General features: G+C 40.2%; 1 protein-coding gene across 2 annotated transcripts in view; it reads right to left on the bottom strand.

Moving 5' to 3' along the window:
- Positions 1-27,575, bottom strand: part of FMO1 (flavin containing monooxygenase 1) — a 40,582-nt gene extending 13,007 nt beyond the window's left edge. The window contains exons 1-4 of one of the 2 annotated variants that reach the window (XM_018060297.1): positions 27,493-27,575; positions 15,886-16,023; positions 3,501-3,689; positions 187-349 (exon numbers count right to left, since the gene is read on the bottom strand). In XM_018060297.1, coding sequence (XP_017915786.1) covers positions 187-349; positions 3,501-3,689; positions 15,886-16,023; positions 27,493-27,540 — 538 coding nt within the window. In that variant the 5' untranslated portion in view covers positions 27,541-27,575. Of the gene's footprint in view, positions 1-186; positions 350-3,500; positions 3,690-15,885; positions 16,024-25,990; positions 26,126-27,492 lie in introns of those variants that run through there. The other variant, XM_005690636.3, reaches the window with a different exon arrangement.

The following is a 27,810-nucleotide window of genomic DNA, read 5'->3' as shown; positions in this document are numbered from 1 at the left end:
CATAACTTGTTTGAAACTGATGAAAACCAAAATCTGCCCAAATAGCGCTGGTCAGGGGAATAAACCCTCTTACCTCACTACTTTAACTGTTTAATGGAGGAAATCAATAGGAATGTATTTCCAGAACAATCCAGTATCAGGGTGGCTCACATAAGACAAATTAGTCAGTTGTGGAAAGGGCTATACCTGGAAAGGAGTCCAGTGGTAAATACGGATTAGTAAGATACCCAGTGCAGACCATGACAGCATCAAAGATGGCTGACTCTTGCTTCCCTTCGCACAGAGTGACTACCTCCCATTGGCCTGTGGCAGTAAAATCTGGGCGTTTTCTCACACTGCAGACTTTTGTCTGAAAAAAGAATCATAGACAGGGTTAATAGTTTTCAAGATTCCAGAAAGGGCTTGCTGGCTGACATGCCAATCATTTCAAATATTCTCGAGCACATACATATTTATTATACTATAAATATAATAAGCATAACCCTAGATATTGAACTGGGCTCTCAGGTGAATCACAATGTTCTGGATGGAAGGATTCTAAACTTAGAGTTGTAGAGGGGTATTGAAGAGAGGTGATAAGGTCCAAAAATTTTAAGTGATTTGCTCCAAGTCTCACAGTGAGTAATAGAACCAAGATTATAACCTAGGTATTTCTGTATTTTTGAAATTCTTTATCTGCCATGTCTAGTTCTCATAGAAACAACTCTTTTTTTTAAACTTTACTATTTCTTTTTTCATTTATTTTTATTTTTATTTTTTTTTTAAATTTTAAAATCTTTAATTCTTACATGCATTCCCAAACATGAACCCCCCTCCCACCTCCCTCCCCATAACATCTCTCTGGGTCATCCCCATGCACCAGCTCCAATCATGCTGTGTAGCCAATTAAAAATGGTGTGGTAGTTTCAGGTGAACAGCAAAGGGACTCAAGAGACAATTCTTTTCAACAGTTCCTTTAATAGAGACATGGATAGTATATAATTGAAAATATAAATCTGGTCACAAGCAGCTTATGAAAGGCCTTATAGGCTATGGTACTGAAATTTGCCCAGATTGGGGGAACTGTGGAAAAGTGCTCGTTTTATGCGTGAATTTCCGTGGAGTTGTCTGAATTTCAAATACAGCTGATTCTTGAACAACATGGGTTTGAACTGTGCAGGTCCACTTATATGTAGATTTTTAAAAAACAGTAAATATTACAGTAAACAGGATTCATAAGTGTTTGAATCCATGGATGAGGAGCTGTGGATACAGAGACAGCACAGAAATGGAGGAAATGGGAGATTTCCATTGTGCAGAGTTGGCACCTCTAATCACCCATGTTGCTCCAGGGTCAACTGTAGTCTATTTTTGTTCTCTTCGAGTACATGTATGTCCATGGGTATGAGGTTCTGATTCAGAAAATATATAAAAGAAATTTACAAGTCAAATTTAAAAGCATGAAAGAGACTTTGCTGCCTCATTTTCCTCTTCAGGTTTCAAAGAAGGCAGACTTCTCAAGTCCCACTTAATGGTTCACTGTCTGGTTTATCATACTTGAAGTGCTTGTTGGGGTCTACATTTGTATTAGCAATCATCTTTTTAAAATGTACATTTTCAGGTAATTAAAAAATCATTCAAGATAAAATTTATTTTTATCTTGAAAATACTGAATTTATCATTGAAAATTTGGAATGTATAGAGAGGAAGGAAAAACAAAACCTCTCACAGACAGCTGCTTGTGTGTACTTTCTTAAAACTTTGATGGACATCCAGTTTTATATATATTTTTTAAAACAGGCTTGGAAAGCATGTAGCAAAGGAAATACTTCAGGTTCAGAAATTCTGACACCTTAAAAATATTTTTGTGGATTATATCCATCAATTATGGTACTGTTTTATTTTTACTCTGTCTCATGGGAAATAAGGAAGTAGGATGAAATATTCTTTGGACAACTAGAGTACTTTTAATTTTCTTCAGTTTTATTGAGATATAATTGACATATAACACTGTAGAGGTTTAAAGTGTACAACCTAATGATTTGACATGTGTGCATATTGTAACATGATTACCACAATAAGTTTAGTTAACATTTATCACCCCACATAGTTACAATTTTTTTCTTCTGATAAGAACTTTTATGATCTATTCTCTTAGCAACTTTTAAATATACAGTATGGTATAATTACCAATACATCTCCAGAATTGATTTACACAATATAGAATGTATCTCCAGAACTAATTTGTCTTATAACTGGAAGTTTATACCTTTTGACCACCTTCCCTTACTCCCTAGCCTACTTCTGGCAGCCATCAGTATGTTCTCTATTTCTATGAGTTTGGATTTTTTTGTTTGTTTGTTTTGACCATGCTTTGGGGGCATGAGGAATCTTTAGTTTCCCAACTGGGGATTGAACGCATGCTCCCTGCATTGGGAGTTCAGAGTCTTAGCTGCTGGACTGCCAGGGAAGGTCCCTTTTTATTTTTTGGATTCTACATAAAAATGAGATCATACAAATTTGTCTTTCTCTGTCTGAGTTATTTCATTTAGTATAATGCCCTCAAGGTTCATCCATGTGTTTGCAAGTGACAGAATTTTTTTTTAACCATGGCTAATAATATTCCATTGTCTACCTGTCTATCTATTAATCATCTATCACATTTCTTTATCCACTTATCCATCAGTGGACACAAGTTATTTCTATAGTTTGGCCTTTGTAAATAATGCTGTAATGAATATGGAGGTACAGGTAGTGATTTCATTTTGATCAGGAACACTTTAAAGGTTGTGAATGTGAATCTTACATGGTACTTGTTTTGGCCAATCTTTCCACTCATGTTACTTTTTCTGTGTAATTCTCCATGAATTCCTAACCATCCCTACCTCTTATAGGGAGGGTAATGGGAGAAGAGAATCACATGAATTTTCATGTGTTTCTTGCAGAGAAAGGAAAAACAGGAAGAAAGAAAGAGGATATATTTATTTGCTTCTGTCTTTCTACCTACCTCCTGTCTCTTCCCGTAAAATGGGAAAGGAGATGGGTATGGTCAATGAGAAGAACAATGTCAAAGATTTTTCTAATTCCAAAGATATCTAGAAAGGTTTTCCTTCAAACAGTGAGATTCTCTTGTGTATGAGCCCGTGCACACATCCATTTCTATAAACGGACAGTAAAAAGGGAGAGCCCTGGAGCTGGTAGGAAGTTCTCAATGTCCTTGTGTATAGGCATTTGGCCCAAACTGAAAATGCGGTTTGACATTTTTAAGGTCCATTTGGATACTTGGATGGAAGCATTGCAAACTAAAAAAATTCTACACATGAATCCTTAAACCAAGTATTCACTTCTACCTCCAGATTTACTTAGGGTGATTGTAAGTAAAAGGGGAAAAGAATCCAACCAGGTGTTGTTGGTCTTGCCAGTTCATTCTCTCATTTATAGAATCCCAGGTAGAGAGAGATAACACAAAATAGGTAGGAAATATTTCCTGACTGCTAACTGATGTTTTGTGCCTTTCTTACCTTGAATTGAATGCATTCCAGGAGATTGAACCGGTTTGCATACATTTTGAGATAATCCAGGAATAGAGAATTTGGCACATAGTTTGGATAATCTTCTGGGAATGGAAAGTCCGGGTAACAAGACATCTCCTTGCAGCTGTTGGAAACCACAGACTTGTAGAGGCTGGCTCTGCCTTCTTCAACATGTTCCTGTACAAGCAGTGCATGCGCGTGAGTGTGTATGCATGTGTGCATATTGCGTGCACACACATGAAATGAATACTAATTTTTAGACATTTGAAACATTGACTAAGATTAAGGTGACCCAGACAATTTATGCATGCAACCTTCTACTTTCTAATGGGATTTGGTAACCTGCACTTAACTTGAAAAATGATGAATATCATGATCAGAATTACAATTTCATCATTATGTGCTAACAAACATAGGATAAGCTTACCTGTCTAGATTTACACAGTATCACTGCAAAATAAAGGAGAATATGGAAATACACCAGACTCAGGAAGTAGTTTCTAGATGATGAATGGTTGCTAGGTATGTTGATTTCATGAGGTATTGTCAAAAGGATTATGGAGAAAGGGCATTCAGATTATGAAGGATTTTGTATCTAAAATTAAGAAATTTGAATTTTGTAGAAATCGATGGAAGTGATTCATATTAAATTTTGAAAAGATAATTCTGGTTTTATAAAAGATAAAGGGATCTGGAAAGGAAGGGAATGAGGCTAGTTAAGAACTTGAAATACAAATCCACACAATTGCCAATAAGAACCTGAGCAAAAGCAATGACAGTTGAAAGTGAAAGAGATGGGATTTGTTAGGTAGCAGAAAGGTAGAATGCATAGGATTGTGAAACTGATTAGATTTAAGGTTTGGGAGAAGAAGCAGGTCAAGGGTTTCCAGACTGGACAACTGCAAGCATGGCAAAATGCTAAAGAATTTCCCATCCCAGTCTGAACTTAAATAACTAGCAAATAACAACATCTCAGACAACTAATACTACAAGGCTGAATAGTGGGCAGTTTTAGTTACTCATTTAGGCATATACATTATCTCTGTTTTTTTGGATGTATTATAAAGGATTGTTCTAATTTCAGTGGGAAAGTTCTTAGCATTTTAATATTATTTGCCATCTTGGATATGTATAGCTCCCTTTTCCTGTGAAATAAAAATCATTTTTATAATCAAGTAGAAATGTGAACATAAACCTCACATATGGAGAGGATATACTTTGTTCCCTCAAAAGGTATGAATCTAGAGCTGTATGAAATGGGACATGTGTTGTGATAACAGAAAATAAAATTATAACATATCTTTGTAGTTTGAATTAATGATACAGATCCCATCAACTGATGAGTTCACCTTATCTTGCTTATCTGTGGCTCCACATCTGGCAGTCTTATTTATCCAGAACACATCTAGAAAACTAAAATCTAAATGGCTTCCGAGAAAGATGACTGTTTAAATCCTGACCTTTTATTCTGTAGGAAGATCTAAAGCAGTGCTGTTCAAAGAAGCCAGACTGGTATGAACTCTTTGCTACCAGTTTATGACAACGTAGGTACAGAAATTGAGGGCAAGCATCTTAAAACTTTTATAGCAATAATTCGACATTGTTCAGTATTCACGCATGTGGACCCCTTAGTGATGAACGGGATCCATCTTGTCTTTGTCTAAGTCATGTGATGAGTTGTGTAGGATTTGAACTGTGTAGTAGTCATGTGAGTAGGACTCCATTACAGTGTGTGACATTTCAAGGTTTGAAAACTGTTACCCAATAGTGCATAAAAGCTATAAGCTATTTTCTTTGACTGGAAGATAATTGATATTTGATTATAACTTTACAGAATAAATGGTCAGAACTGACTACTACTGATAAAAGACTGAAGATAAGTTTTAAAAATACAGTGCCACTTGCTTCACTTTGGATAGCAGTTAAGAAAATGAATATCCTGAGCTTGCTGAGGTTGCTTTGAATTTTCTTCTTCCATTCCATTCTTTTTAAAAAATTTTTAAATTTTACTTTATTTTACTTTACAATACTGTATTGGTTTTGCCATACATTAACATGAATCTGCCACGGGTGTACATGAGTTCCCAATCCTGAACCCCCTTCCCACCTCCCTCCCCATACCATCTCTGTGGGTCATCCCAGTACACCAGCCCCAAGCATCCTGTATCCTGCATCGAACCTAGACTGGCGATTCATTTCTTACATGATATTATATGTGTTTCAATGCCATTCTCCCAAATCATCCCACCCTCTCCCTCTCCCACAGAGTCCAAGAGACACAGATGTATAGAACAGACTTTTGGACATTCCATTCTTATATTCTGTGAGCCTCATTTCTCTATGTGTGCTGTTAAACAAAACTTAGAAATGGTTTAGATATATGTTAGGTCTTGGGAGGAGTGTTGTCACCCATCCAATCCAGATTAGATAAAATGACAAACAAGAAGCAAGCTTAATTACCACATTATAAGCCTTAAGTATTAATATGTACAATGCATAGAGAAAGTGTGGCTATAGGTGTTTAATGGAGAACTGATATTTCACACATAATGTTTTGTTCAGGAAAAAATCACAAGTATAATAGTGATTCTCTACAGTAATTGTCTTGTACATACTTTCAAAGAAATTTGAATTTATGTTTTGTTTCATTTTCACCTTATTATAGCTCTTTTTATTGTATTTCACAAATATAAGTGTCTATACTTCCTTGGAAATTAAAACAAACAAATCTGATTCTTTTCCACAGCTTGAGAATCACAGCTCTCTAGATGAGTTCTTCTAAATCTTATTAAGAATTGCTTGGGGAATCTTATTAATGTGTAGATGTGGACTTAGTAGGTCTGCGTGAGCCTGAGATTCTGTATTTCTAACAAGTTCACACGCAGATGCTACTGGTCATGGACCATGCTTTGAGTAACAAGACTTTCGAGCAGTCCTACCTGGTAAGAGTGGGAAGTAGGCCACACATGCACTTTAAAAATTTCCAATAGCCACATTAACAAAGGTAAAGAGGATACTCAATAGTTCCAAAACTTTATAATTTCAATATGTAATCAATCAAAATTATTAATGAAGTATGAACTTTTTTTTCTCATATGAAGTCTTTTAGGTCTAGTGTATATTTTACAAATCTGAATCCAAATACTAAATTTTCACTGGAAAAAAGTGGATTTGCATACCCAAATTGTTAACAAATGTTTAAAGATTCACCAATAACTGAATTGAGTATTGGCTTTAAAATTAAAATTAATCAAAATTAAATGAAATAAAAAAATTCAGTTCCTTAATCAAATCAACTGCATTCCACAGTTACACATGGCTGGTGGCTACCTTACTGGACAGCACAGCTTTAGACCATCCTTAAACTTGAAGCCAGGTATTAGAATTAAATTTAGTGTTGGTCTGACGTAGTTAAACATGATCAAGTTTCTTCTGGGTTATAGGAATGAAGAGAATGTGAATAGCTCTAAAGAGCTGTAATATTGAGAAGTGAGAGCAAATAGCAAGGGAAACAATTAGAGAGTAAGGATAAAAACATCAGTTGTAAACATTTTGGGATCAGTCAGTGTGTGACCAAAGCTCATTCACTTTTCTCTGGCATCTGAGAGCATCATATTGTAAACAATACTTTGTTAATACTGCTGATTTCTAGTTAGCAGTAATAAAAGGCTAAATTTGGAATATACACTGTTAAAGAAGGGTAGAGATGTGTATAATATCTTGTAAAGATTTTCATAAAAATAGTTCAAGAAACTTTAAAGCATTTAGTAATGGCATGTTTAAAAATCAAAGAGCAGTGGCGACTCACTGAAACTGGATAAGTCATGAAACCATGGAGACCTTAAAACAATTGAACCCACAAACAAAAATAGAAAATAAAGAGACCAAAACCAACTTTGTTTTGCAAAATTTTGGAAGATAATTGTAAAAGCAGGAAGAAGAAAACTTTACAGGAAACACTGAAGCCTATTGTGAAAGAATGTATCACAGATGTCAGCCTATAGGGTGGAATCCAACATGCTCTGTCTCTTTCCTCTTCTGCTTGTTTCTCTTGGTAAAAACACAAGGTCTGGTGTGTTTAAGGTATATACAGAGATTACAGGTCCATGGCACTTCTGAATGAGGTCTGCAAGTCCTAAGCCTCCCCTCCAGGTTTTGCCTTGGTGAAAAAAATGTCCCAGTGATTCCCAGGCCCCACTGGGACCCCTGGCTGTGGGCACTCTTGGCATTCTCTCCATGTCAGTCTGCCAGTTGTCATGGTATGCTGTGTGTGGACGCATGTTTCTCCTGAGAGTTGATGAGGGCACTTAGGGAAAACATTTTTGTCTTGAAGGGGCAACTGAATGAGAGATGTGTGTATGTGAAAGTCGCTCAGTCATGTCAAATTCTTTGTGACCCTGTGGACTGTAGCCTGCCAGGCTTCTCTGTCCATGGAATTCTCTAGGCCAGAATACTGGAGTGGGTAGCTTTTCCAGTGGGTCCCCTTTTCCAGGGGGTCCCCTTTTCCAGGGGGTCTTCCCAACCCAGGGGTTGAACTCAGGTCTCCCACATTATGGATGTATTATTTACTGTCTGAGCCACCAGGGAAGCCTGAATGAGAGGAGGGAAAAGGGGAAATAATAAGGGCAAGAATGGAGGAGTTTTTGGCTTCTTGGTCCACTTGGTGCTGCAATACAATAGTAAGGACATTATATTCAGTAGAACACTTCATGGGATTTCATGAACAGTCCAGGATTTGCATGCCCTTATCCCTGAGCTATGGCACAGACTCTGGAAATGAATGGAGTATAGTTCTTGACAGCACAGGTCCTGGAGTCAGACAGCCTGGGTTCATATTTAAGCAGAACATTTTTAGCTGGGTGACCTTGGGAATTTTCTTAAGTTCTCTGTGTCTCAGTTTTCTCCTCTCGAAATAGGAATAACAATAGTACATGTAACCCTAGGATAAAATGAAATGATAGCTCTAATCACAAAGAGTCGGAGACAGCTGTGAGACTGAACTGAACTGAATGCATTTAGAACAGTGCCTGATAAGCTCTCAAAAAATATTAACTGTTTTGTATTATTTTTCTATAATTATCATGGAGATTTACTTTCTCAAGTTCTGTGTCCTCCAGAGAAGATTGTTGGCAATGGGAAGAAAGCTTTGTCAGGTCAGAGGTCTCTCCTTTCTCATTTAAAAAATGGATATAAAATGATAATTAAAGTGACTACTATGTAGACACATTAGAGACTTTCTCTCAACACTGAGTGTGGGGAACCCTGAGCTAGGTTGTTCATAGCTCTTGTCCTCAAGAACAACTGTTTCCTTCTTTTCCTCTCCTTTGAACAGTCAGAGCCCATTTTACTTTGTCACTTCTTTTCCCTATAGTCAGACTGCCTATATATAGTCTGTCTACAATCTGTAGATCTGTCTTCAGATCTACAGCACAAGCGGGCTGTGGAAACCTCAGAGAAGGCTTGAGGAACCCCATGAGAGGGTAGGGGCCTATCAGGTGGATCTATTCCAAGATGATATGAATCCAATAAATGTTTGTTTAATATATGAATAAAATGAAACCTACTAAGATTACTGAACTTAAAAAATAAATTTTTAAGAAGAAGTAAAAAGGTATCCATTTAACGGATCATTTTGGCCCCCGTAAGAGTTAGGCTGAACACACCTAAAGAAATCTTCAATGATTTAAGGGCTAAAGTATTATACTTAATCATTGCCCTCACTGAATCCAAAAATATGTGGTACATAAGGTGCCTCGTGGGTTTGCTGGGTTGCTCAGCTGGTAAAGGGTCCACCTGCAATGCAGGAGATCTCGGTTCAATTCCTGGGTCGGGAAGTTCTCCTGGAGAAGGGATGGGCTACCCACTCCAGTATTCTTGGGCTTCGCTGCTGGCTCAGCTGGTAAAGAATCTGCCTGCAATGCAGGAGACCTGGATTCGATCCCTGGGTTGGGAAGATTCCCCTGGAGGAGGGCATGGCAACCCACTCCAGTGTTCTTGCTTGGAGAATCCCCATGAACAGAGGAGCCTGGCAGACTACAGTCCATGGAATTGCAAAGAGTCTGATACAACTGAGTGACTAAGTACAGCACAGCACAAAGCACATAGTGGGTGCTCAATAACTGGAGTAAGCAAAAGGATACATGTGTGGAGGGAAAGACCCTGATGCACAGAGGAAGAATGTCATTCCAGGGGAGGATTATTGTTACAGAGATGTGAAGGGTGAAGCAGAATGTGTTTCTGTCAGCATAGCATAATTACCTCTAGATGATGTCAGTGTGGTTCTACATGAAGGCTGTTTCTCAAGGCTCCTTCCTAACCTAAAACACTCTAAGAGTAATATCAGTTATGAGCGACAGGATAATTCCTGGCATGTTTTTCTTCAGTTATTCCTCTACAGTTGAACAATCAGCCATTAGCATTACTATTCTAAGCCCCTTTTCCCCCTCCAGAGCCTGAGAGAGTTGGTTGTAGAACAGATGTTCCACACTTGCCTCCTGCTGCCACTGGATTTGGTGCTCACAAGTGGGTTCTTTTCTTTTGAAATATTGCCAACCCCTCCCCCGTCCCAGAAAAGAAACGGGCTTTCTTTTCCATTGCAACCTTTGCTTCCTCTTTAGGACTGTGGTCTGGCCCACGTGAATATTGAATTAAACTGCAGTAGTCCATAATCTCTATAATGTTGAGGGCATCTCTCCATTTGTAAATGGAAACCTTCTCCATATTTGTTTTATTAGGTTTCTGCAGTTTGCCTGTTTATTTTTGCTTTGTGGCCCCTTCCACCCAGAACAGGTCCTAAAGATAACCCTTGCACATTTTGTGGCAAGGGCAGCCCTTGCCTGGGCAGACTCTAATTCTACAGGTTTTGAATGTGCCGCTTGCTTTGATTGCAAAGACATCTCTAACCATCTTGTGTGTGTGTGTGTGTGTGTGTGTGTGTGTGTGTGTGTGTATCTGTTGAGGTAGGAGCTGGAAGGGATTTCTCTAGAAAGACTCAGGAGACTCATAGCATGTTAGAGCTGAAAGTCCCCTATAAGGTCACTTAGTTTAGAGATTTTCAATCAGGCTTTAGAGGAATCTCCAGGTAGCACAGAGGTGCCTTAAAGACGCTTCTGTATCAAGAGAGAGCTGCTGAATGAAGGTGGAGGTGATTTTTCCTGCCTCCCAAGACCCTAGTAATTTAGTTTTTATCTATTTTTTAAACTGACTCCATGTTCTCATTTTACAGACGAGGTAATGTGGACTGAAAGGAAATGTTAATAGGGTACCGTTTTACTTAGGCTACTGCTGGGTCGCCCTCTTTCTCATCCTTTTGATGTACTATCACGTGCCTCACAGTGACCTCTTTTTTCCTTCATTCTCCACCCTGACTTCTTCAGCCTCCACAGATGCCATGTTTTCCTGAAAGGATTGAGGCCTCCATTGTGCTTGCTCCTGTGTCTTCTTTCCCCCACCTCAACATCTCTCGCCCATGTCCCTTTTTCCTTCCTTTCCTGTCTCTGAGGGAAGTGCGCCTCTGCGCTTTCCCAGGGCGAATCCTTCCGCTTGGATCTGCAGCTCTACTTCCTCCTTTCACTGCTAGGGTTCTGTCTCAGTTTGGGCTACTGTATTCAGTCATCTCCTGTTATCCCGGTACTTTCTCTTTACCTGAGAGAAACATATGTGGGTCTTCCTATCATGCAAACAAAACAAACGCAGTAGCAACAAAGAAAGACATTCGTTCTGCTTCTTATCCATTGCTTTCTAAATGGAGTGCGTGCGTGTGTGTGTGCTCAGTTGCTTCAGTTGTGTCCAGCTCTTTGTGACCCTAAGGACTGTAGCCCTCCAGGCTCCTCTCTCTATGGGATTCTCCAGGTAAGAATACTGGGTGGGTTGCCACGCCCTCCACCAGGGTATCTTCCCTACCTGAGGAGACCAGCATCTCCTTCATCTCCTGCATTGCAGGCAGATTATTTATCAGCTGAGCCACCAGGGAAGCTCCTTCTAAATGGAGTGTGAATCCTCAAACATTCCACCACTGTCCTCTTCTTCCATGTTTTCATACTCCACGTACCAATAAACTATTTTTATTTTCCAACAAGGACAGTACATTTTCTTTACAATCTCCTCCCTGGTATTTCCCACTCAATCTCATTTGCCTGTTGAAATCTTCCAGAGTCCATCACACACTCTCTCCTCCATGAAGCCTTCCTTGGCTTCCCTCAAGTGAATGTTATCCTGACCTCATTTAAATGCCCATAGTACTGCTCCTGAATTACAAGATCCTGCCCTTTTCTATCAGTCTCATTGTAGCTCTGCAGGGCAGGATGACTGTTTCTTACTTTTGTGTCCCTCACAGTGCTTTGTACATAAGTGTTTGACCTGTCCAATTACATAGCCAGCTGGGCACAGATGGATCTAGAACACATTTCTCTTGAATCTTCATCAATGTTTTTTTTTTTTTTTTTTTTAGTGTGTTAATAATTGGGTATATGTGATTGATATAAGGGGCATTTTTTCTCTGGTATCCCAAGGTCTCTGGGCTTACATTTTGCTATGACTGAGATTACTTTAACCAAACAACTCTACTAATTGTCCCTCTATTCTGGCAATTTATTCTGCAAGCCAGCTCTCAACTCTGATGGATTAATGCTAACCCATCAGATTAATTAGTGGTAATCTGGGTTATTGTGTTAAGAAGGATTCTGAGGTTAATTAGGTGAAGGGCATAGTGTTTGATTGGGTTTCCCTGATGTCTCAGAGATAAAGAATCTCCTGCAATGCAGGATACATGGGAGACATGGGTTTGATCCCTGAGTTGGGAAGATCCTCTAGAGGAGGAAATAGCAACCCACTCCAGTATTCTTGCCTGGAAAATCCCATGAACAGAGGAGATTGGCAGGCTATAGTCTAAAGGGTCGCAAATGTCTGAGTATGAGTCCCTGAGTCCTAATAGTGTTTGATTAGCAGTGTCTTCAATGGCCATGAGAGGCTAGAATTGTGGCATACATGTCAGGTTCTGCTTGTCTATTGGAATATATGTGGTTTGAATCATAGGAACAGAAGTTCTCTTTCCCCTAGGCCCCTTGGGGAGGTCTCTGTGCATCGATGGTCACATTTGGTGTTTGGACACATTTCAAGATATGCAGTTTTTCTTTATGTGACCCAAGCTGGTTTATGCTGGGACTAAACTAGCATCATGGAAAAGAAATGCAAAAAAGCAAAATGGCTGTCTGAGGAGGCCTTACAAATAGCTGTGAAAAGAAGAGAAGTGAAAAGCAAAGGAGAAAAGGAAAGATATAAGCATCTGAATGCAGAGTTCCAAAGAATAGCAAGAAGAGATAAGAAAGCCTACCTCAGCAATCAATGCAAAGAAATAGAGGAAAACAACAGAATGGGAAAGACTAGAGATCTCTTCAAGAAAATTAGAGATACCAAGGGAATATGTCATGCAAAGATGGGCTCCATAAAGGACAGAAATGGTATGGACCTAACAGAAGCAGAAGATATTAAGAAGAGGTGGCAAGCATACACCAAAGAACTGTACAAAAAAGATCTTCACGACCCAGATAATCACGATGGTGTGATCACTCACCTAGAGCCAGATGTCCTGGAATATGAAGTCAAATGGGCCTTAGAAAGCATCACTATGAACAAAGCTAGTGGAGGTGATGGAATTCCAGTTGAGCTGTTTCAAATCCTGGAAGATGATGCTGTGAAAGTGCTGCACTCAATATGCCAGCAAATTTGGAAAACTCAGCAGTAGCCACAGGACTGAAAAGGTCAGTTTTTATTCTAATCCTAAAGAAAGGCAATGCCAAAGAATGCTCAAACTACTGCACAATTGCACTCATCTCACACTCTAGTAAAGAAATGCTCAAAATTCTCCAAGCCAGGCTTCAGCAATATGTGAACAGAGAACTTCTGATGTTCAAGCTGGTTTTAGAAAAGGCAGAGGAACCAGAGATCAAATTGCCAACATCTGCTGGATCATCGAAAAAGCAAGAGAGTTCCAGAAAAACATCTATTTCTGCTTCATTGACTATGCCAAAGCCTTTGACTGTGTGTATCACAATAAACTGTGGAAAATTCTGAGAGAGATGGGAATACCAGACCACCTGACCTGCCTCTTGAGAAACCTATATGCAGGTCAGGAAGCAACAGTTAGAACTGGACATGAAACTGGTTCCAAATAGGAAAAGGAGTATGTCAAGGCTGTATATTGTCACCCTGCTTATTTAACTTATATGCAGAGTACATCATGAGAAACGCTGGGCTGGAAGAAGCACAAGCTATAATCCAGATTGCCAGGAGAAATATCAATAACCTCAGATATGCAGATGACACCACCCTTATGGCAGAAAGTGAAGAGGAACTGAAAAGCCTCTTAATGAAAGTGAAAGAGGATACTGAGAAAGTTGGCTTAAAGCTCAACATTCAGAAAACTAAGATCATGGCATCTGGTCCCATCGCTTCATGGGAAATAGAGGGGGAAACAGTGGAAACAGTGTCAGACTTTATTTTTTTGGGCTCCAAAATCACTGCAGGTGGTGATTACTGCCATGAAATTAAAAGATGCTTACTCCTTGGAAGGAAAGTTATGACCAACCTAGACAGTATATTCAAAAGCAGAGATATTACTTTGCCAACAAAGGTTCATCTAGTCAAGGCTATGGTTTTTCCAGTAGTCATGTATGGATGTGAGAGTTGGACTATGAAGAAAGCTGAGCACAGAAGAATTGATGGTTTTGAACTGTGGTGTTGGAGAAGACTCTTGGGAGTCCCTTGGACTGCAAGGAGATCCAACCAGTCCATTCTAAAGGAGATCAGTCCTAGGTGTTCATTGGAAGGACTGATGTTGAAGCTGAAACTCCAGTACTTTGGCCACCTCATGCGAAGAGTTGTCTCATTTGAAAAGACCCTGATGCTGGGAGGGATTGGGGGCAAGAGGAGAAGGGGACAACAGAGGATGAGATGGCTGGATGGCATCACTGACTCGATGGAGGTGAGTTTGAGTGAACTCTGGGAGTTGGTGATGGACAGGGAGGCCTGGCATGCTGAGGTTCATGAAGTCGCAAAGAGTTGGACATGACTGATTGAACTGAACTGAAACTAGCACCCTTGGTCTCTCCAGAGCTTTGCTCACTGAATTAGAAAATGAGTGCTTTATTCCTGGTCCAAGTTCTACCCTACTATAATAGACAGCTAGGTCTTTCTCTTAATCTCTTAGGAGCTCTGAGGCCAGGATATCTGACACCATGCTCCTTTTCATTCTTTTGACATCTTTCATTAGCACATTTAAAGCTCATGGGAAATGTTCTTGTTCTCCTGAGAAGAAGGAAAAACAGAAGGTTTGAGGAAATCTGGTGCAAAAAAACTGTCTGGCTGAGCTGTGGAGTTCACAGAGTTTCAGTGACCTCCAGCAGGGCCCCTGTGATTCTCCTGGGTCCCAGGCCAGTCAAGGATGAGCTTTATAGTTGCCTCTCCTCCCTCCTCCCTTCTCCAATCCATACTGTAGTCCTGAGAATATTACTTTTATTTTCCTCCAGCAACAAAAATGTCTCCAAACTCACATCCTTTACTTGTGATTGTTCTTGGCATGGGTGGGAACTGCCTGGACCACAAGACCTTGAGTACAGAACTCCCCCTACACTGAGTCTTATGCTGCTTTACTTCAGATAGAGCAGGGCTGGAAAAAGAAGTTGGTATAAGCGGCTCAGTCTTGCAGGCAGAGGCAGAAATTCCTGCACTGTATTCATACTGTTGCCCCCACACTGCAGTTTCTTGCTTCAGACCCCCAGAGTTCTGCTGTTAGCCTCCCTTGTCCTGAGCTTTCCTGGCTTGTCTCAGCCACTTCATACTCTTCTACCCTTCACGGACATCTTTCCTCCTCTTGGCTTTGGGTGTAGTTTATAAGGCAGCTGATGCACTTCCCACCCAAATTCAGGCAGTGCCCTGCTTAGAGGGAGAGGGTGGGATGATTTGGGAGAATGGCATTGAAACATGTATAATATCATATATGAAACGAATTGCCAGTCCAGGTTCGATGCAGGATACTGGATGCTTGGGGCTGGTGCACTGAGATGACCCAGAGGGATGGTACGGGGAGGGAGGTGGGAGGGGGGTTCAGGATGGGGAACACGTGTATACTCGTGGTGGATTCATGTTGATGTATGGTAAAACCAATACAATATTGTAAAGTAATTAGCCTCCAATTAAAATAAATAAATTTATATTAAAAATTTTTTTTCAGTGGCCCTTTCTGTCTCCCTGTTCAGCAGATGTTTCTATCTCCTCCTCATGGGTGCCAGCCCTTGTGGAAGAAATTCAGTCTCTTTTTGCACCAGTCAACCATTTTCCAACAGACACACAACAAAGTCACGGAAACCCTACTTACGGTGAATCTCCACAGCCCGCCAAGGTCATCACTCCTCTCAAAGCAGGTGGGCTTTAGCCCTTCCTCCAGACAGCACTTGATGGAAGCCAGGCCAGTGACCCCAGCGCCCACAATCGCAACTCGTTTGGCCATGTTGTCCTGTGTGGGGACAATGAAGCAGAACCATTTATTCATAAATGAAAGCCCCACCCCATCCTTGGCTGCTCTAGCGAACCAGGAAAAAGAATCGGAGAGATTAAGGGATTTGCTCCTTTTGAATCCTCGGTAGCTGGTTTCTGGTGTTGTGAATGCTAGGAGGGCAATGTTCAGGTCACTGGTTTAACCCTGTGCTTCGTATGTTCCCACCCCCTCACTCAGAACTCGTGCTAAATAACAGTACGGTTGTCACGACTGTAGCTTTTGGCAGAATAGCTGGAATCGGATCCTTCAGTACACGGAGTTTCGCGTTCTGCACTGCGCTGCTGCCTCCAGCCTTCCTCCACAAACCTTCGAGTGAAATAATAGAGCAGCAGCCCAGGAAAGGGTCACCTTGGCAAACTCAGATTTTTATAAACACACGAGATCGAATCTCAGATTGGTGTGATGTGATATGAGGTCACCCAGAAGCTGGTGGAGTGGGGATGAGATGCAGAGCCAAGACACTGGCCACCAAGAGCGCTGTTACAACGCTGCCCTGGGCTGGTCCCTGTCCTTGGCCAGCTGCCAGCATTCCAGCTGTGCTGTCGTCCTTCTCCTGACTGCTGCCAGTGGATGGTCATCAGTGGGAAAGGGAGAGTGTGTGGTGGAAAGGTAGGCATGGGGCACTCTCCTCCTGTCTCCACAGGGTCCTGATTCACCTCTAGGACCATCGTGTCACCACTGGCACTGATGGAGGCGTATCTGACCTTGGCCATGAGCTAACATGAACTTGTAAGAATGATGAGAGGCAATATAATGTATTGGTTAAGCCAGTGGTCTCCACCAGGGAATGATTTCATGGAAGACAGTTTTTCCAGGGATTAGGGTGGCTGTGTGGATGGTTCAGCTGGTAATGAAAGCAATGGGGGGAGTGAAGGCCAGGGCCAGATGAAGTGTCACTGCCCTTGCTTGCCCACCCACCCTCCGCTCACCTCCTGCTGTGTGGCAGGGTTCTTAACAGGCCACAGGGGGTTGGAAACCTCTGGGTTAAGCAACCAGACTCTGGACCACATTGTGACATTGGCAAATTATTCTACTCCTCTGTGTATCATAAAAAACGAAAAGAATGGTAGTGTTTTCCTTGCGGGTTTTGTTAGAATCAAGTGAGTCAACAACACATGACAGTTGGCTTAGAAGTGCTCCTGGGACATAGAAGATTTGTATGGAAATACAAAAAACCTCAAATAGCCAAAGCAATCTTGAGAAAGAAGAATGGAACTGGAGGAATCAACTTGCCTGACTTCAGACTCTACTACAAAGCCACAGTCATCAAGACAGTATGGTACTGGCACAAAGACAGAAGTATAGATCAATGGAACAAAATAGAAATCCCAGAGATAAATCCACACACCTGTGGACACCTTATCTTCGACAAAAGAGGCAAGAATATACAATAGATTAAAGACAATCTCTTTAACAAGTGGTGCTGGGAAAACTGGTCAACCACTTGTAAAAGAATGAAACTAGAACACTTTCTAACACCATACACAAAAATAAACTCAAAATGGATTAAAGATCTAAATGGAAGACCAGAAACTAGAAAACTCCTAGAGGAGAACATAGGCAAAACACTCTCTGACATAAATCACAGCAGGATCCTCTATGATCCACCTCCCAGAATACTGGAAATAAAAGCAAAAATAAACAAATGGGATCTAATTAAAATTAAAAGCTTCGGCACTACAAAGGAAACTATAAGCAAGGTGAAAAGACAGCCTTTGGAATGGGAGAAAATAATAGCAAATGAAGCAACTGACAAACAACTAATCTCAAAAATATACAAGCAACTTATGCAGCTCAATTCCAGAAAAATAAAGGACCCAATCAAAAAATGGGCCAAAGAACTAAATAGAAATTTCTCCAAAGAAGACATATGGATGGCTAACAAACATATAAAAAGATGCTCAACATCACTCATTATCAGAGAAATGCAAATCAAAACCACAATGAGGTACCAGTTCACACCAGTCAGAATGGCTGCAATCCAAGTCTACAAGCAATAAATGCTGGAGAGGGTGTGGAGAAAAGGGAACCCTCTTACACTGTTGGTGGGAATGCAAACTAGTACAGCCACAATGGAGAACAGTGTGGAGATTCCTTAAAAAATTGCAAATAGAACTGCCTTATGACCCAGCAATCCCACTGCAGGGCATACACACCGAGGAAACCAGAATTGAAAGAGACACATGTACCCCAATGTTCATCGCAGCACTGTTTATAATAGCCAGGACATGGAAGCAACCTAGATGTCCATCAGCAGATGAATGGATAAGAAAGCTGTGGTACATATACACAATGGAGTATTACTCAGCCATTAAAAAGAATACATTTGAATCAGTTCTAATGAGGTGGATGAAACTGGAGCCGATTATACAGAGTGAAGTAAGCCAGAAAGAAAAACACCAATACAGATACTAACACATATATATGGAATTTAGAAATGGTAATTTTAAAATTTTATTTTTTTAATATGCTATCTAGCTAATGGTAATGATAACCCTCTATGTGAGACAGCAAAAGAGACACAGATGTATAGAATGGACTTTTAGACTCTGTGGGAGAGGGAGTGGGTGGGATGATTTGGGAGAATGGCATTGAAACATGTATACTATCAAGTAAGAAATGAATCATCAGTCTATGTTTGATACAGGATACAGGATGCTTGGGGGTGGGAGGTGGGAGGGGGTTCAGGACTGGGAACTCATGTACACCCGTGGCGGATTCATGTCAATGTATGGCAAAACCAATACAGTATTGTAAAGCAACATAAAGTAAAAAAAAAAAAAAACATAAAAAAATAAATAAAATCTACAGTAGAGATTTGCCATAAAAAAAAGAAAATGCTCAATAAATAGAAGCTATTGTAAGTATAAAAACATTTCCCTAAATCAGCTTCCTCTTTGCCTTTCCCATCACTGATCCTCTGTTCTTTAAATTCCTATAGCATTTTGGTCAATACACACAAGCTCAACTCTTTCTCATGTGATTTTAGCTGTTGTTCCCCCCAATTTTTTTGGGACATTTTTCTCTCCCCAAGTTAGTAAATTTTTAAACCAGATGGATCAAAGAGTAGATGCAAAATTACCTCAAAGATACTATCTTCCTGAACATTTGCATTTCCTTATCTCACAGATGAGCTTGTTCCACAAAACTGAATATACATTTTTGTTTTTCAGGATTGAGACACAGAGTAGTTCAAGTTCAGAGACTTCATCTGATTCGTACTCTGCTGTAACCCCAGGGTCTAGGGCTGCGCTTGGAACATAGTAATTGATGTTTCAGTTCAGTTCAGTTCAGTCGCTCAGTTGTGTTCGACTCTTTGCAACCCCCAAAATCGTAGCACACCAGGCCTCCCTGTCCATCACCAACTCCTGGAGCTTACTCAAACCCATGTCCATCGAGTCGGTGATGCCATCCAGCCATCTCATCCTGTGTCATTCCCTTCTCCTCCTGCCCCCAGTCCCTCCCAGCATCAGGGTCTTTTCAAATGAGACAACTCTTCGCATGAGGTGGCCAAAGTATTGGAGTTTCAGCTTCAGCACCAGTCCTTCCAATGAACACCCAGGACTGATCTCCTTTAGGATGGACTGGTTGGATCTCCTTGCAGTCCAAGGGACTTTCAAGAATCTTCTCCAATACCACAGTTCAAAAGCCTCAATTCTTTGGCACTCAGCTTTCTTCACAGTCCAGCTCTCTCATCCATACATGACTACTGGAAAAATCATAGCCTTGACTAGATGGACCTTTGTTGGCAAAGTAATGTCTCTGCTTTTTAATATGCTATCTAGGTTGGTCATAACTTTCCTTCCAAGGAATAAGCGTCTTTTAATTTCATGGCTGCAATCGCCAACTGCAGTGATTTTGGAGCCCAAAAATATAAAGTCTGACACTGTTTCCACTGTTTCCCCATCTATTTCCCATGAAGTGATGGGACCAGGTGCCATGATCTTAGTTTTCTGAATGTTGAGCTTTAAGCCAACTTTTTCACTCTCCTCTTTCACTTTCATCAAGAGGCTTTTTAGTTCTTCTTCACTTTCTGCCATAACGATGGTGTCATCTGCATATCTGAGGTTACTGATATTTCTCCCAGCAATCTTGATTCCAGCTTGTGTTTCTTCCAGCCCAGTGTTTCTCATGATGTACTCTGCATATAAGTTAAATAAGCAGGGTGACAATATACAGCCTTAATGTACTCCTTTTCCTATTTGGAACCAGTCTGTTGTTCCATGTCCAGTTCTAACTGTTGCTTCCTGACCTGCATATAGGTTTCTCAAGAGGCAGGTCAGGTGATCTGGTATTCCCATCTCTTTCAGAATTTTCCACAGCTTGTTGGATCCACACAGTCAAAGGCTTTGGCATAGTCAATAAAGCAGAAATAGATGTTTTTCTGGAACTCTCTTGCTTTTTTGATGATCCAGCGGATGTTGGCAATTTGATCTCTGGTTCCTCTGCCTTTTCTAAAACGAGTTTGAACATCTGGAGGTTCATGATTCACGTATGCTGAAGCCTGGCTTGGAGAATTTTGAGCATTACTTTACTAGTGTGTGAGATGAGTGCAGTTGATGCTTAGTACCCCCAAATGTTTCTCTTTATATATATATATGTTTTTAAAATTTTTATTTTTTTGGCTACTCCGTGTGCATGTGGGGTCTTCATTCTCCAACCAGGGATTGAATCCTTGTCCCCATGCAGTGGAAGTGCAGTCTTAAGCACTGGACTGCCAAGTAAGTCCCCACAAATATTTCTTAAATGAAATGAAAAGGCCCATTTGTTTAGGTATCATATGAAAGTGTTATAGAGCCAATTTGCTTCAGCTGGATTTGATTTACTGGGGAAAGTTAGTAGATTCCCTTTGGGGGAAGTCATGCTCTAGCTGCTAATGGAATGGCCTTGAGCTCACTTTATAAAAGAGAGTATCTGTACTGACTCTTATTCCAAGGGCCTGACACAGTACTTTAAGTATTTGCCTTTAAACATTTGAAGAATCATCATGGACAGATTAGAATTATGGCCAATTATGCATTTGAAGATGTTACAGGGAGGCAAATTTTAGGTCACTATAAGCACTTTCCAGCATTTCAAGCTCTGATATTTATTTTGTTCATTCAGAGTCTGTATGATGGTGTTTGGGGGAGATTTCATAAGTAGGAAATTAGTAGGTAATGTGGAGGGTGGAATCTAATGCCCTAGAGGGTCTTATCAAGCCAGATTCTATGATTCATCTTCTGATTACCCTTCAAACACTCAACGAGGGGCTTCTACGCTGCTAAGCCCTAGGCAAGGTATTCAGGCGTACAAAAAAATCAATAAGGCATGATGCCTTCTTTAGCTGTCATTCAGTGGGAAAGTAAGATTTGAAAATAAATACCACATTCTGTGTCAAGTACTAACACAGAGATATGTTTCACATGTGCTTTGCAATAAGAGCATGATGAAAGAGGTGGTAATACTGACTTTGGGTAAGTAGGAAAGCAACACAGAAGTGTACTGTTGCTCCAGGATTTGAATGATGAAAAGAAGTCCAGTGGGCAGAGGAGTGGAGGAAGTGCCCTCCAGAGAGAGGTAGCAGTGAGAGTAAGGGCCAGAGATTGGCCATAGAGGCATCATGACCACTTGACTCTATGGAGGCTGGACTCTAAGAAGGGCTATTTTTTTGACTCCTGTTAGAAACAGCATGTTCCCCACATGAGAGGACTATATTACTGTGTTGATTTACTGGATTGTATATGTTTAGTCTTCTTTCTGCATAAGCCTATATGTTTCTTCACAGAAGGCCATTTTCTTTGACTAGTCTCTTATTTTCTCATAGCATCTAGCTGCGTGCTTGGCCTGGACTAGTAGCTGCATAAATATTTGGCAATGGGTTGATTTCCTGACAGGTACAATGAGTTAATTCATCACCTTATATCTTTTTAATTAAAAAAATAGTTGAGTAAATATCTTCTGGGAGCTAATATCCTGGGTGAGACAGTCTGTCCTCAAAATGACTTTCTATCAAATGTACAATCCATAGACATTCCCTCCGCAGGTCATCACTGCTACTCAGTGTGGGCCAGATGCAGCCAGCCTTTTTGGAGGAGCAAACAGCCCTGGGGATTTCTTATGGGACAGCAGGGTACTTGGGAGGTAGACCTGAGCTGGGAGTTTAGTGTTGGCTAATTGCCAGCAGTGTGATATTATACAAGTAATTTGTTTCTGGGTCTCAGTTTCCTTCTAAAATGAAGCTGGTTGCGATTGACATATATACACTTGGTTGGTGTGTTGCTGTGTGTGTGTGTGCGCGATTTTTTTTCTGACTCTTTGTGACTCCATAGACTGTAGCCTGCCAGGCTCCTCTCTTCCCAGCAATAACATATATACACTGCTGCTGCTGCTGTTAAGTCGCTTCAGTCATGTCCGACTCTGTGTGACCCCATAGACGGCAGCCCACCAGGCTCCCCTGTCCCTGGGATTCTCTAGGCAAGAATACTGGAGTAGGTTGCCATTTCCTTCTCCAATGCATAAAAGTGAAAAGTGAAAGTGAAGTCGCTCAGTCATGTCAGACTCTTAGCACCCCCATGGACTGCAGCCTACCAGGCTCCTCCATCCATGGGATTTTCCAGGCAAGAGTACACTAGATATGTTAAAACACACTAGATAAATGGAAAATAGATGACTAGCGAAAACTTGCTGTATAGCACAGGGCACTCAGTTTGGTGCTTTGTGGTGACCTAGATGGATGGGATATGGGGGAGAGCAGGGAGGGAGGCCCTAGAGGGAAGTGATATATGTATACATATAGCTGATTCATTTCACTGTACAGCAGAGACTAACACAACATTGTAAAGCAATTATATTCCAATAAAAATAAATAAAAAATATAGCTATAAGTTGAACCTGTTGTAGGAATGAATCAACAGATGTGTAAAACACTTTAGCACAGTACTTGGGACATTCTTATCTCAGAACAGAAGTTGCTATGTTATTTTTACATATTCAGGAGCATTCTCTTGAATCTGATATTTTTGTAGATATCTGCCTTGACAATTTTGGGTTTATTTATTTGGAATAAGAGAGTATTGGGGCAACTAGAAATATATAGCTAAAGGTTGTGTTCTAGCAAGTGAAGGAAATGAGTAGGGAAATAAAAGAATTGATGATAAGAGAAGGAAAGAGAGAAAAAGATAAAAGGAGAAAAAATAGGTTCCAAATCACCCTTCAGGACTTTTCTTTTTATTTCTTTCCGTTTTCATTTCAGATCTACTTGATGTGTTTCCATATTCTCACATGAATTGTTCTCATGTCTGGAAAAGCGAACATGAGCAAACACGAGCACATATGCCCTCAAGGTGAATACCGCATTCACATGCTAATAAAAATTAATGCTTCCAATCATTCCTTCAAGTATTGATACTTCTATGAAACCAAAGTGATTAAAAAAATTAATAAGTGCTTTTTAGAAAAAGTATTGTCTGCCTTTATTATTTCTTTTAACTAAAAATCATTTCTAGTCACTGACTGTGGTAGGTTAGACAAAGTGACTGATAACAGAGTAGGAAATTTTGTTAAGGTGAAAAATACTCTAATGCCACTGATTAGTGTTATTTCACGTGCTAACGCAAAATGAATATTAAAAATACTATTGCTTCTAATGTGAATATACAATAAAAATTTGGCCATTCCTTTGCCGGAGATTTTAAAAGCATTGTATCATCACCATCATCATTATTATTTCAATGAAGAAAGCCTCATCAAAGCTGACTAAATATCAAAAAAGTAATAAAAAGTATGACCAAATTGGTGACGTGTCCACTGGATGAAAGTGAGTTTATAAAAAACATCAAGCAAAATAACTTAAGCAACACAAAATTGCTAAATGAGTTGAGAAATTACTGTCGGTTACATCAAAGTTACCGATTTTTAACCATGGGGGTTACAAGCAAACCACTGGTATTTTCCTAAGCATTTTACATCACTGCCTCTACTTCAAAAGAAGATGGAAAAATACAATGTACCAGCCAGCCTTTTTGGAGAAATAAACATCCCTGTGGATTTCTTATGGGAAAGTAGGGTACTTGGGAGTCACACCTGAGCTGGAAGTTTAGTGTTGACTAATTGCCAGCAGTGTGATGTTATACAAGTAATTTGTTTCTGGGTCTCAGTTTCCTTCTAAAATGAAGCTGGTTGTGATTGACATATATACACTTGGTTGGCGTGTTGCTGTGTGCGTGTGCGAGACTGAGTGCCTCTGTTGGTTTATTAGGATGATATAGGGGGTTAGAACATGAGGCTAGAGCTGTCATTCCCAGAACTGTGTGCAGAGGTACTGAGTTATTTCAAAAATTTGAGGAAAGTGTAGTAATTCTCCATGTCTTTTACCAAAGTATTAGCTGGAGGTAGTTCACAATTTTTGTATCAGATAGGGATGTGTTCTATTCCATGATGTAACATCTTTGCAAAGCTAGGTTTCTGACTGTTGCAATGTTAAAAAGTGAACAGTTGAGGTAGAACAGAAAATGAATATTTGATCTGATTCCAAGAGTTGAGCAGTGCTGTGTGCACCTCATTATTAAGTAAGTGCGATTATTCAAATATAAAATAAAAATACCACTTTTCTTTAAGTTTGTGTATTATTATTTCAAACAACTACAAGGTTGATTGAAAAAGAACAAAAGTATAAATAGAGAACAGAATAAAAATACAAATACAAAGAACAGAAATACATAAGTTGTTTGGATGTGACTATTTAATAAGAGGAACTATAGCTTGGGGGCCCTGTGACAAAATTACTTGCACACTAAAGAGCCCCTTGAACCTAGGAGGTTTGGGAATCTTTGGGTTATAGTCTTTCCTTCTGAATATATTTTAATTGATCAGGAGACCTTATCTACTGGTGTCAAGAAATGCAAGCTATCCTATACCTAGTCCAGCAGTTAACCAGTGTTAAAGGTTTCTGGTGTGACTCATCTATGTATTTCAAAGGAAGCCATCTTCACTGGTGCTGACAGGCTTCTTGTTTAGTCGCTAAGTCATGTTTAGTCACTAAGTCATGACTCTTTTGCGACCCCATAGACTGTAGCCCGCCAGTCTCCTCTGTCCATGGGATTTCCCAGGCAAGAATACTGGAGAGGGTTGCCATTGCCTTCTCCAGGGTATCTTCCCAACCCAGGGATCAAACTCTCATCTCCTGCACTGGCAGGCCGATTCTTTACCTCTGAGCCTCCAGGGAAGCCAGACAGGCTTGTAACCAGTCCATCATTTGTACATTACGCATCCGCCACTTCCCCTTTCTCTCTTTCTGTCTCTCTGTCCTATGTTGTGTCTCTCGTCCCCTCTCTCACACATGGACATATACACACATTTCTTATCAGGTGGTTGTTTTGGAAGAGGCTGGAGGAGGGGGGACCAGCTGCTGGAGGTTAGAAATCCCAGAGGATGGCCCTGGCCCTGCTCTGGGATTTCTAACCTCCAGCAGCTGTTTCCCCCTCCTCCAGCCTCTTCCGAAACACAACCACTTGATAAGAAAAGTTCTGCCAGGTTCTAAATTCACCATACCAGTTACAAGGCCACAGATATTCCCTCAGCTGGAGGGGAAACTAGCAAATAACAAAGGATAGACAGTCTCTCCATCTGTAAATCAGATGGCATTCAACCGGATATCTACAAGAGAGTTTTGAAACTCTTAAAATTACTACTCCTGTGAATTTAACTGAGTGAAAAAAAGACAACATGCAACATAAATTGGTCAGATTCAGAAGGGAGGGGTCATTGCCTCTGTCTTCGAGCTTAGGCCAATATTTGGTAGACAAACCCCCAAAGCATTGTCTGACACCAAGTTAGAAGCTATTAATGGAAGCTGTTAAGAAAAAGTACTGATTTCCCTTTGCATTAGGAATACATGTTTTCCCCTTGATTAACCACTTAGTAGTCTACCCAGCAATGTACTTACCAGTGTACACAGAAGACTTGGTACTATCTGACTTTACCGTCCCGTTACAAGTACTCAAGCACATACCCCTCTTTGTCCTTTGGGATGGGGAGTGACTTTATAGCTCTCCACAGATCAAGGGAGTGGCATTCTGCTGAGGGGACTCTGTCCTGAAGCACAATAACAAAACAGGAAAAATCTGGGCCCCACCTCCCTAAAGCAAAAGAATCAGAGGTTATATCTGATTGTTTACTTTATGTACTTGAAATTCCTGATGCCAAGTCCTGGCCACAGTTAAAAGTTTGCAGAAATGAAACTGAATGATCCAGAGCCAGTGTTGTCCTAGGCATCCCTGGTACACCGGATGAACCCTGTCTAGGATAAGGAATGTTATGCAGAATTTGCAATCTAAGTTTAGCCATTATTTATATTTTAACTTGATTAATTGCAACAGTGAAATGCTAAGATAAATACTGGTGATATGTACTTTAGACTCACTCTTTTCCCTGCAAAAGAGAAATTATTTTAGGGAGTAACAGCAGCATATTCATTGTTCCTAGATTTCATTCTTAAAAGAGGAGGGAATAAATAAAATAAGGCAATTATGACAACAGCTGCTTCACTGAAGAGTCACTTTTAAACATTTTGATCCATTTCTCATTTAGAGAAAATGCTTATTGTTTCCAAGTCATGCTTCACCCATATTAGTATTCAGTTTTTTCTGTGTTAATTAATTTATATATTTTTATTATTTTTTTAAATTAATTTCTATTGGAGTACAGTTGATATACAATGTTGTGTCAGTTTCAGGTGTACAGCAAAGGGAATCAGTTATACATTTACATATATCCACTCTTTTTTAGATTCTTTTTCCATATAGGGCAGTACAGAGTATTGAGTAGAGTTCCCTTCGTTATACAGTAAGTCCCCATTAGTTATCTGTTTTATATGTAGTAGTATGTTTATGTCCATCCCAGCTTCCCATCTTTAAGGACTTGACTGCAGATGATTCCCAAAGCACTTGGGAAATATAACAAATGTATGGAAAGAGCACAGTCTTTGGCATCAGAAGTCCTGGGTTTAAGTAAAGTTTCACCAGGCACTATTAGAGTAATCTTGGGAAAATTATTTAACTTTTTAAACCTTTAATTTCCTCAGTTTAAGATAAGCATAATAATACTTGCTTCACATAGTTGTGGTGGGGACTGGATGAGGCATCTGTATAGAGTCTTATACACAGTACACACGTTGCGGATGGCTGTGATGGTGATGATGGTGATGCTACTGCTAGAACAGATAAGGAGTCTTGATTTTTGATTTACAATATTGAAATGACTTTCACAGGTACAGAGACTACACTCCAAGACTGATTGGTAAGACTGAAGCATGGAGAAGGTTCTGGAAAGACAAATCTTTTTTTTTCTTTTTCCCTTGATTTTCAATGTAGTTTCACTACACCCTTTAGCCCTATATTCAGAGGGCCTTCTGTATCATTGGGTCTGTTGCTGGCTCACAACACTTACCCTTTGCCTTGTTTCTGGCTTATTGAAGACTCGGCACCGAAATAGCATTGTTGGCTTTGTTGAGCCCAGTTGCCTTCCTGTAGCTGTGAAGATGAAAGTATTTGGATGATTTCAAAGTTAAATTTTTACCCTGAAATTAAGGCTTCAAGATGACTGTTAGTTCAAGTGTTTTTAAAAATCGTGAGTCATGGATACCTTGAGAGCCAGGGCCACGATTAATGTCCCAAACCCCAGTGCTTAGGCGCTTACCTTGATTGTTCATGCACCCTTGGTGCCCACCAAGGAGGTCCCAAGGCCTTACCAGGCAAGCTGCTAACA

Source organism: Capra hircus, chromosome 16, assembly GCF_001704415.2.
Source record: "Capra hircus breed San Clemente chromosome 16, ASM170441v1, whole genome shotgun sequence".
NCBI classification, from domain to species: domain Eukaryota; kingdom Metazoa; phylum Chordata; class Mammalia; order Artiodactyla; family Bovidae; genus Capra; species Capra hircus.
Note: the sequence above shows the minus strand (reverse complement) of the source record. Positions and strands in the feature narration are given on the sequence as shown.